The 12045-nt window shown below is 34.5% G+C and overlaps 1 protein-coding gene across 3 annotated transcripts; it reads right to left on the bottom strand.

Moving 5' to 3' along the window:
- Positions 1–1082: 1082 nt before the first annotated feature.
- LOC140861012 (probable starch synthase 4, chloroplastic/amyloplastic) lies at positions 1083–11580 on the bottom strand. Of its 3 annotated transcripts, XM_073264012.1 has the most exons (21): positions 11343–11580; positions 10543–10590; positions 10422–10455; positions 10270–10348; positions 10045–10173; positions 9500–9704; positions 8923–9057; positions 8216–8320; positions 7996–8094; positions 5698–5827; positions 5138–5188; positions 4918–5028; positions 4693–4802; positions 4349–4517; positions 4115–4201; positions 3885–3956; positions 3688–3801; positions 2718–2779; positions 2477–2573; positions 2277–2398; positions 1083–1590 (listed from the first exon to the last, which is right to left on the bottom strand). In XM_073264012.1, the coding sequence occupies exons 1-20, from the start codon at positions 11444–11446 to the stop codon at positions 2279–2281; spliced, it is 2061 nt and encodes a 686-aa protein (XP_073120113.1). In that variant the 5' UTR covers positions 11447–11580; the 3' UTR covers positions 1083–1590; positions 2277–2278. The 3 variants fall into 3 exon arrangements, with proteins under 3 accessions (XP_073120113.1, XP_073120112.1, XP_073120114.1); XM_073264011.1 differs by lacking the exon at positions 1083–1590 and having other exon boundaries at positions 1692–2398; XM_073264013.1 differs by lacking the exons at positions 1083–1590; positions 2277–2398; positions 2477–2573; positions 2718–2779 and adding an exon at positions 2833–3602.
- Positions 11581–12045: the final 465 nt, after the last annotated feature.

The following is a 12045-nucleotide window of genomic DNA, read 5'->3' on the forward strand; positions in this document are numbered from 1 at the left end:
ATTTTTTTATATTTCTTTACTAATATATCCCTATTAACTACACCTTGAAAATTGTGCAATCATTTTTAATACATTGAATAAGAATAAAATAAGAAGTTTATATAAAATTTGATTTCCCAATACATTTTTCTTAATATGTGTGAAAATCCAAAGAAACAATATATATGAGACAGAGAAGTAATAAACATCTAAAAACTCTACGTCGTAATCGTAATTGTTTAATCGATCTAACCAAACTCGATCCATAAATTAATTTTCTCAAGTATATCTTTGTTGTTGCACAAGTTCATGGCATACGAAAGGGAAATGGAGAGGCCCCATCAACTTTCGTAAAAGTTTGCCAAAGAGGAATAATCTTTTTCGGTTGCTTTAAAAACGATGATATTGTTTGCCTCTCTTGTTTGTTCAGTGTGACAAAAAGAAAAAGGAAACAAGTCTATTTTGATCGCTGAATTTCTGGCGAAGTAAAGGAAAGTGAAGCTTGACGATTCCTTTCATCACTCCCCCCGATGAATTTCATTTTTTTTAAGCTTATGAAAGTATATTTGCTCCCCGATGAAATATCATTTTATTTTTTAGCTTATGAAAGTATATTTTCTTTGATGAATGTGCCTTTGATAACTAAATTTTATAGCATATGTTAGCTATTTCGGATCGTTTGCGGATTGGTAGGTACTCTTCTGTTAAATCCAACGCATTTGGAGTAATGTTCTTCGTATTTGAACATATAGACCCTACGATCTCAAATGTATCATTATATCAATATCATTTGATACATGCATTGTGGGTGCATAAATGAGAACTTTCAAAAAATTTATTGCAATCCTTAGTATAATCTTAAATAGATGGCAATTGACAACGGTGGGACATATATTCTCACTAGCTTTTAATAGGACTTGAAATAAATACGACATTGATTTGATTTCAGTTACATCTAAACTAGATGATGTAAATAGAAGCTTTCTCATCATTTAATCAGCAATTTAATACATAGGAATAAATATTGTCACAACTTCAAATATGAAACAAAGTCAGTTAATTTTGACCATCTTACAAATCAATTTTAAATGACAGATCCCAATCAAACTCATGAAAAAAATATTACTTTTTCTAAACAAATGTTACTTTTTAATACATATATCAATTGAATTGACCCGTCTCATTAGAGACCTACTAACAAAAATTATAATTTAGTATACGAAAAGTATATCCAAATTTAGACGCTCCCGTCACAAGGGATAACAAGATATTGTTTGATGATTATTGATTTGCAAAAATTTGTTGGTTCAAGTATAAAGGTTTCGTCTTTCTTGAATTATTTTGTTGGTTAGAACACGATAGATTTCAGAAAGCTTTCTCATGATGAATCTGATCCCACTCTGTATTAAATTAAGAGACCAACAGATTTATGAACCAAGATTACGATGCCATGAGCAGTTATATGGTGGCTTTTACTAGGAAATGCTCTGATCAATATAAAGAAAATAAGAATTCGAATAGCTTCTTTTTTTAAAAAAAAAAATGAATTCGAAGATCTGGAACAAGAGACGATCATAGATAGTCAACAAACCATGACGACATCGTGTTGACCTAGTTTAAATTCAAGGCGATCCAAAGGTTAAAATTTCACCGACGAGAACCATGCGACAAAAAACGTAAGAGGGAGTCGATAAAAATTAAATGAAACATGGTAAAAATAAAGGCAGATAGCTCTATTTGTGAAGGAAATACCAAACATCATCTTGGTTATTTAAGATTAAAGTCATTGTCCCAGTGGCCACATGTATATACATACAAAAAAACACAACTCATCATTTCAGCATCATTAGTAGGAATCATCTGCACACACACACACACATGTGTGTGTGTGTGTGTCTTCAATTGGGGATACGGTAATGTCTTTCCAAAATTATATCCTTTTATTGAAGTTACATTAAATTGGGCAAAGGGAAATACAATGCTGCCCATAACGTTTTGCCTTGTTATCTCTTCTGGTCTATTCAGGGAATGGTACAAGTGGGGACTATATTTCAAAATTTGCTTTAATCCATTTTAGTATTGCATCATATCAAGACAAAAGGTTGATGTATTATGTCCTAAAGATTATGTTCTAAAATTTGTATTTAATGTTGTATATATAAAGGTAGAAACCATGGTAAGTTAAAGAATATACAGAACTGGATAAATAAAATATTTTAAAAAATATATCAGAATTAAACGTTGAAAAGAAACAGAAAGAAAATACTAAGGGGAACATAGACGTATATGTATAGTACCTCTATAATCTTTTCATCGATTCGTATGCAGAAACATGCACGTCTGAGCATTCTGCATCCCATGAAAAGTCCTTCGTCATGGCGTCTGTTATCCTTCTATTCCATTGAGATGGATTGTTTTTCTGTACCAAATGTTTTGTCGGTTAACAGATCAAATTTTTTGAACAAATTTGGAAGGAATAAAAACGAGAAACACTTACAATTTCATCAATTGCTTGGCCAAGGGGGATATTTCCAAACGTGTTGTTGATAAACTTTGCGAAATTAGTGCTCTCATTATCATGTTCTCCAAAGTGCCTGTAAACGAGCAAACAGACTTAGACATGGAGAGATTCATGGAATAAGCTGAAAAAGTTGAGTAAATATTGTATTCACTTGATATAATCTTTATAATATAGTATCATGAATGATGATACATACGCCACAACATTATTAATTCACCTTAAGCTGCTGTCAGAAAAATATATACGAATAGGAGCTGATCCATATTTTAAGGCCTTGAGCTGCAAATTTGGAAACACGGAAGAATATTTAAAACGCTGATAGGATGTCTCACATTAAGATTAAAAAAAAAAATCTGAAAAAAAAAACTGTTGACATATTTATTAATCTTGAATCTTTTTTCAAGGCCATAGAAGCTTAACCGCATGCCTCCGTCTTGTCCTAACCTTTTACCAACTACGAAAAGATTCATAACCAACATCTGGACTTGAAGACTAATTTGATAACTTCCTACAAACACCAGGCAGCAATTGCAAATGCGTTGGTTGTGAACCTGAATGTTTGCCTCATAGTTGGGATTTGAGAATTTCCCCAGCAGTGTTGTGATAGCTTATTCATTGAAATGTCCATTCGAATTGAGCCATAACCAACAGGTTAAATAAGCACTTAAGTCGTGATAGTGGTTAGAGAGTTAAAAAAGAGTATGATTGCATAGCAAAGAGCTTGAAATACTTTTCTCTCAGTGATTATAGTGAAATCTTGATCTGACTGCAAAGACTAGGCACATAGATCAATCTAGTTCAACAACTATTTCGGTGCACATTGACAAGAGTGCCTTTCTTCTTACGGCAATCATGCAATGTCACAAATATTAATCCATCACTTGAGATTTCATTTGTAGATTCATATGCTTATTTGTGATTAAAAGATCTCGACACCTCTAAATTTGGACATAAAACAGATAGCCTTGAGGTGTTTCATTTTTCTCACATGGAACCTTTTAAGTTACTTTATTACTTAATTTCATGCGACAGTTTATGATCAGAAAAGTCTTCAAACACAAAGGCTCGACTGAATTCTCCAGATTTCAAGGTGACGTGTCTTCTGAAGCAAATACATAAATAGTGCGAGTTAGATGGATAATTTCTTTTTTATTTCTAAATAAATACAGGATCCAGGCGACACTTACAGGCACTTGAAGCAGAGGATCATCGTAAGATTGGCATAACATGATGTCAGATCCTGATATTATCAGATGTAGTAACCCCTCATCATATTTGTCGATGAATTTAACATTTTCATCCTGCAACAAGAGTTGGGAAATGTGTTGACGCAATAAGAAGAAAAAGTGAACAATATTATGATCCCAACAATCCAAGAATTTACCTGCATTTCTTCCTGAAAAAGTTGTAGTGCGCCGCTCAAGACTGGAATTTGGCCAGATCTCATGAAAATGAACTGTGGAGAATGCATTAAAGAATTGAATACCGCAACATGACAGAAAATCGAAGGACGACAGGTTGAATTGGCTAATAATTTTTCATTGACTGAATTCAATGATACACAGACTGGTAGTTCTCTACTTTATTGAGCTCATTATAGTATTAAATCAAGACCTTAATTCCCCTCCTGGAAGCCATCCAAACAAGTGTCTTTAGCTTATCCAGGTCAAAATCTGATAAGTCCGAATAAATGCATCCAACCTGAAGAATCAATCAGTTCAAATTGTGTAAGATCACTATAACAAGAGCACAACAGACAAAAAGGAACAATGATATATAATCATTAGCAGTCTCTCTCTGTGCCATAGCTGGATGCAAGTGGTCGGATCGGCTGTTATTGAGACTCACAAGAATTTCGGATGTTCCCTCAGGTAAATCCAGGTGCCGTTGTAACGTGACTTTGCACACAGATTTCCCTAGCATATTATCTGCGTTATAGCTTTGCGGTAGAAAATTGTCCTTTGAAGGATCCCAAGTTGATTTTTCAAATCCAATTGGAGCAATCACCAATTTTTGCCTACAATCAGACTCAAAATTACACTACAGCACACAATATACTGAGGCAAGTAAGAATTTAACAAGCAATTGTGAAGGAAGTCCAACTGATACACGAAAAAGATCAACAAAGAGAGCAAACACAGCATTATACTAAACAACTCGATTTTTAGAATTTCCAAGAAAGCAATTCATACTTGTGAGCAGCTAATGTGGGCTCCATCCCATATCCTAATGCATCGATAACCTGGCCTTTCGCTTGAATGGATGACATTATTATCACTTTATTTGAGTAAACAATTCCACCCTGCACCCACAAAAAAAAATACTTTCATATCAATATCAAGATAAGAAACAAAAGAGCATTGTCAACGTGTTTTTTTCCTTAATATTTAATGCATGTGCGAGTTTTGAAACAAAACCTTCAAAATGTTGACAAGATGAGTCTTGTTATTATCTTGCAGTCGATCAGGGCGATGCAATGTAGAAGGATCGAGCCCACACAAAGCTAGTTTTTCAGGTTGTTCGAGACACTAAGGACACACAAAACATATATCATGAAGATCACATTATTGTACTGAATGACAAAAACAGTAAAAGTACAAGGTTAAAGTATCGAAAGAATAAAAATATGGAGCTCACCTGGGAATCGAAACTCTGGCAAGTTAACAATACCCTTGTGCCTGCAAGGCCCTGCATATCAACAATTAGAGTGAATCTATATTTATGTCAATTGGCATATCCAGATAATTAACTGCCAGAATCAGCGTATTTGATAAAATAAAAAAAATTAATAAATAAATAAAAATTTCGAAACACACACACTCTTCTGATAATAGATCATAGGGGTTGAACTGTGTTAGACCAAATCTTGTTGGATTTGAAAGGCTAAACCTCCAGTTCAGTTTATATAACTGGAAGGTGGCTAGTTGATTTGAAAGGCTAAACCTCCAGTTTAGTTGATATAACTGGAAGGTGGCATGATTCTCAAGTTGATAATAAGTGAAATGTGGTCACGATTGAATGGTGTTTCTAGGATAGCATAAGTACAATGCCACGACGAAAGGTATGAGATTATATGCCAGGTACCAAAAGATAAGAGAGAAGACCAGAGATGGAGCTCAATAGAGTGAATGCTAAGCTAAAAGCTTTCAGATGCTCAACAAACATATCACAAGGCTCAAGATCATTCAGAATCACACCTGATTAACATGAACATCCCAGAAAAGTGGTCCAACAATGGATGTTTCCCAGTTGTGTATATGAAGCACGTCAGGCTGTTTTCCGGATTTAATTAGATAATCCAGTGAAGCGCGAGAGAAATATGCAAATCTGATAACCAAAAACATTAACATGACAGTGTGAAAAAAACATTCCGGAAAAAACAGGGCGTACAAACACTAGATGAGTAAATCTTCAACCATGGGAAAAAACAGGTATGACGAAAATAATTCCTGAAAGAATGTAAGATGATGCAAGAATAGGCACAAAAGTCACTTCAAATACCTGTGGTTTTGTCGGTGTAAAACCCAAAATCTAATTATTTATTTACCAAACTCTCTAATTAATTCAAATAAGCACGGAAACTAATCATATCGTTAGAATTAGGAATCATTGTGGTGCGTAATTAGCAGTGTAAATTTCTAATATTCAAGTTACTTGTTAAAAAAAAGGAGGAAAAAGTAAATAAAGAAAAATAAAAAAAGACGTGGATTACAAAACCAACTTTCAAACTCTCCTTCCCCAACGAAGAACACACTACTTTCACTGCCTCATAATTTCCTCTCGGAAAGAGCGATTGTTCCACGACCATAGCAGAGTATAAATTCTCGCATTAAAACAATTCAAATAGGCAAATCCCATCACCGTACACCAAAATATAGAAGGTAACCAGAAGACAAGGGTGTCGATGTGACCACAGTTGGTTTCAAAAACTAGTAGCCCGTGAAATTATCGATGTCGCTAATAATCTCATTAACATGGAACCTACCACTATGGAAATCATTTTAACTCGTTCAATTTATGAACCCACCTAATTTCTATGGTACAGAGAATACTACTGGTTATGAAAACTAGAATGAAAATATATATCAACAGTTTGAAACCAAAGTTTAAGTTGGCGGCTAAATGACTGAACAATGATGCAAAGATCAAGTGGGATTCTACGAGGGCCACTCAGCAAGGGCAAATGATTGAAATTACATGACAAATGATCAATGATGAGTTTTATCATCGTTTCTCTCCTCCATCATATCGTCAAAACCGTGAAGCTAATTTTACATCAATTATCCAGCGCCTGTTACAATAGAGGAATATGACACATTTCTTCAGCTTGATGAAATATGCTCCACGTGTAGCTGTAAATGAAGAAGTCAAGACATATCATTTTGTGGATGGACTTCACCAAGCAATATTTACATTTGTTAGCCATGGAAGGCTGGTTATTTTGCTGATGCTATCGATAGGGTAAGGGTAAAAGGAGCGGAGTCTAGACTTGAGCGACAAGGGGGAGACCTTTTTTGTCTTCTTCAAGACAACAATCATCTCAAACAGCAACAAAACAACTTCAGGATCGACGTCCACTACCCTATAGGGCAACAATTAAATAGATCAAGAAGTTAATCATCTGGCAAAAAAGGTCCACATCAGTTGGGATATTATGTAAAAATGGTTGTTTTTTTTTTTTGTGTGCGACTAAACTTGTAGCTGTGGGAGTTTTCATCTTACCAAACAATGTAAAGGATACCAAGGTACTTGTTACAATTGTGTCGAGGTGGGCAACATCGCTTGAGTCTATCATAACCAGGAAAATAATACTTACACAAACCGGGAGTTCATCTCGACCAGATGCAGAACAACTTTTGTACATTCTGCTATGTTTGTAGATAAATCAATCTTGCTAGAGAAGGGAAATTATGATGTGATAAAACTTTAAATGGGTATCCACAGTCCACTAACTTTATTTGGTTTCTTAAATTGATTTGAAAGCAGGGTCTTCTTCGTCGGGAAAGGAGAGTTTGATTGTTGGTTTTGTAAGGTGAAGTGGGTTCGACGTGGGGTTGTGGGATGGAGAAGTTATTTCTCCTTATTTCTTCTTTTTCCTTATATATATATATATAGAACCAATTAGGTTGAAAATTCACACAATAAAAGATTTCCTGATTCTATAAATATCATCAGATCACTTAATTATTTGAATTAATAGAGAATTCGGTAAATATATAATTAGATTTTTGGGGTGTTACGGTCGGAGCAAATCTTTTGCATATTAAAAGTCAATTCGAATCCAAGAATGAAATGAAAATAAGTTCCAGCAGAAATTATGAACAGAAAAACGTTGCAGCTGGTACTGTGCTGAACAAAATCTCTCTAATGTAATTAACACAAAAAATGTGCCCACAAATGAAAATGGAACACATAAAACACAAGCTAAGGATTTAAACCAAATATTTGATAAATACTGCAAGATCTATAAATGAAAATAATAGATGTACTCAAACCTTTCAAAGTCATTTGGGTAACCATATATCCGCTCATGGCTAAATAGAGATGAATAATAGACTGGTTGTATAAAGGTAACTCCAATCCCATGGACAACCCTGTACAGCAAGCATGCAAAGGAAATTCAAAATGCAAAACAAAAAAAATGATTTCGATATATATGTATATACAAGTATGTGCTTGTGCGCATGCGTGTTAAGAGTAAAAGTTATAACTCACCCAGTCCAGATCCTGTTTCCACGCAATTGACCATTATAATATGAGTAGAACTCCGCTTGAATTTCTCTCAATCCTTGAACTTCATCAAGTCGTAAGCAAGCATACCTATTCCATTGTTTAATATGACTCCTCATGAACCAGTAAGAAAAATTGACAAAGATCTTAAATTCGCAAACCAATAAGTGAAGTGACCAAGAGAGTGTATCTCAAAAGTCAAAACAGAAGCTTAAGAAATCTAATGCAAGCGAAGTAGAGCCTTTGTGAAAATACTTAATTTTTTGAATAAATAGCATAACTTTAAGGTCTTACCGACACCGAGCAATACAGATTGAACATGCAAATTATGATTGAACATAAAGTGAACAAGAGCGTGCCGTTTCTTTCTGAGCATGCAAAGGCAACCACCAAAGAACGATTGAACAAGCAAATTATCGACGAAGATTGTTTAGGTGAAAAATCAAAACCTTATGTACTGCCAAGATGCAATACAGAACACATAATACATCCAAGAAATCCTACAAAGTTTGAGGCTCAAAATTGAACTTTCACTTGTTTTTAGACTTGTAAACAGGATTTCAATTGTTACATTAAAAAAATTACAATTATGGAGGACTGAGGAGTGCAACACGGCAAGGTTTTAGGTTCTACATGCCAACTACACAATGATGTAGGAAAAAACCATAGTGAAATATAAAGTTCATAATTACTTGGGCAAAATAACCTCGACAATATTTCCCCGTCTCTGCAGAGAGCATGATAACCCTGTTATATATGATGCCAAAGATCCAACAGAAACCACTGGTGACATTTCTGTACAGATGTGGATTATGTGAAATCCATCCCTGAACCACAAAGAACGCCATTTTAGCTCCAAGGGACAAGTTAAACCGTAATCCTGAATGTAAATTTCGCGAAATTCAGGAATTAAAAGAAAGGACAGGTAAGGAAATGTGTCAGATATCAGCAGCTTTTGTGACCAAGTAATTATGTTGCTGACTCCCACAAAAAAAGTTTGCTTGTCTCATTATGTAGTAATTTGTCTGCTACTTTGAAATTCATACTTACTTATTTGACAACAAAAAAAACTTGTTTTCGGATGTTCAATGCAACAAACATTGAGGTTAGTATCTAGAAAATAGATGCAAAAGCAAAGACAATATTTTCAGTCCATCCTCAAACATTGCGAAACGTAAATATAAAAAAAATTACAGCTCTTTTTCTGAAAAACTGCGCCAAATGCATAGGAAACATCAAGCAATAGTAGTGGGCATGGAGAAAACATACGTTTTGCTCTTCTGTGAAACATGACGCAGCTCTGCCAGAAGTTCAGTATCGTTCATGCTCAAAGTATCATATAAATCATTGGCCAAACTACCTCTTGAATGCATGACTAGCCTTCTTAAATCTGACGCCTCCTTACTGCCAATCATGCCAGTGAGAACCAATGAATCTATTCTAAGAAGCAACTCCGAGCTGATGGAAAAGTTATCTGTATAGTTTGCCAATAGAAAAAAGTAACCAATTAGATTCGTCAACCCTTTTTGAGTGTGAGATTAAATTAGACGTTAAATCTCTTCATCCAAATCAGTTAATGCCCTCCAATTTAAAACATGCTTCAAAGAACAAAATAGAGCAGAGAAACAATATGTTCAAGATGATAGAAACAACAGTAATTCACTCCCCATTTAAAACATAACGCGTGCCAACTTTCAGCATCAAATTCACAGAAGAAATAACAGTGTAATGAAGGCAGCTTGATAATAATACTCTTTGTAGGACAACAAATAAATGGAGCTAATGCAGAAAAATCAAATAAAAATCACCACAACCTCTTCTGATCTTTGTCTCCTTCTTCACCTCCAGTTTTTCTAGTCTATCTAGTAACGAGTCCCGCTCATTACTCACCCTTTCGAGCTCCTCCTTTGCTAGTAGGCGCTGTTTGTTTAAGTACAGAATATCTGGATAATAATCATACATGGCAAAAAATCACCAATTAAGACATACCCCACGAAGACGCACAGAAAAAAGAGTAATCGGAAGTAGGTCATACTGACTTTGCTGGGCTTCCTTGAACAGTTGCCAAATGTCTTTAGGTTTCTCTTCTTTTTCACTGCTGGTGGCCTTCAATCGGCTCTGCAGAATTAAAAGAACAATATGAGCACTGAAAATAGCACATGATATGCATGATCAAAGGAAAAAATGATACCTGATGCACATCCGCATCAATTTGACTCCCCAACCTAGTTTGAAAAGGCGAATATGTTGCGGGTTATTCACACGGAATGAAAAATGAATGAAATTTAACATAAAACAAATGAAATGCTTACTCCACTGAAATGGGAGCTCTAGATAAGCCATTTCTCTCTCCAACATCCCTAAAATTGAAGGTTCAACGCAAAATCAAACCAATTGCTTCCACGAATTGGTAACATGATTGAAATTAATGCCATATCTAACAGTTTAATAACGAGCTGTAACAGCCTCATCTACTCAACATCACACAACATGCTAAATTTTGTAAGAAAACCGTGTAAATGATCTAGTTTCTACACTCATGAAATTTGTGTGTGTCGGGGCTACTGAAGAGCGAATTCTATCTGATGTAGTGCAGCATCAGTCTCCTGTATGATTAATATCTTGAAAGATACATCAGAGTCATGTAAGTGCTACTGAATTTACCCAGCCGAAACTGAAATACATAACTATTTACGGTTAATAAATTCTTGGATAGCACGGCATGAAAACAAGTTTTCCTACAAGAAATTGTCGGAAAGCTCGTGGGCCGATGGGTGAGGGCGATTAATAAAATTAACTTTTACCAGTGTCAGTTGATCGAGTATCCAGCAGATAATTCAAAGAATATAAAGCGATTAATCAGTACAGGACAACAAAGATCCAATTAACGATATATAATACGATCATATCTCGACAAAATTTCGCATTCATGATGTCTGCTCCATTGCCATGCTAAAAGCTCGAGGCTTGCAATAGTTTAATGTCACACTTCCATAATTTCAGTTGAAATTGAAGAAATTTTAACCGATGGGATTAACATCATGACTACGAATATTGAACCTGCATAAATTCAAAGGAATGAACTTTGATAGAGGTAAAAGAGTTGCAGTACCTTGAGCAATGAAGGAGGTGAGTTCCTCTGGATTTTTTGTTTGTGCTACTATAATTGGGGAAAAGGGAAAACCTTGGGACAGAAGAAGGCGTAAGGACCTCCATTTCTCCGCCTTGAGAGCGCGGCCACGGCGGAGGCCTGGCGGAGGGGTCCGGGAAGAGTTAAATACTTGCTATGGTACTTGTAGCGGTCGCTATTTCACGAGACCCTTCTGATTACTTTATCACAGAGATGGAGAAAGAAAAGTGAATTCATTTTTTATGGCGGAATCAAATTTTATTAATTTTTAAAGAATAGTTTTTGCAAACTCAATTTCCGATTTTATTTACAAACTTTCAACATTTTAATTTTAATTAGTATAAGAACATTATATTTTGGTTATGAATGTTGACGTATTTACAATTTAGATCTTTTGTGTTGTTAAAAATCAATCTTAATCTGTTATATTTGTTTTTTTAGTTATATTTTGGTAATGACTTTATTTTAGTCTATATACCAATTATATTTTTATGATTTTGGATTATGTATTTAAAAATTAAAAAATAATAAAAATAATATGTTTGATTAGCAAGTTGGTTAACTCACTATTTAATTATTGGTATTTTCCAATTTTATAAAAGTTTAAAAAATCAAATAATAAAATTCAAAATTCACATATATGTTAAGATTTTGAATGAAGAAAAATTTACTAACAAATAATGTA

The sequence above is a fragment of the Henckelia pumila genome, chromosome 4, assembly GCF_033568475.1.
Source record: "Henckelia pumila isolate YLH828 chromosome 4, ASM3356847v2, whole genome shotgun sequence".
Taxonomy (NCBI): Eukaryota; Viridiplantae; Streptophyta; class Magnoliopsida; order Lamiales; family Gesneriaceae; genus Henckelia; species Henckelia pumila.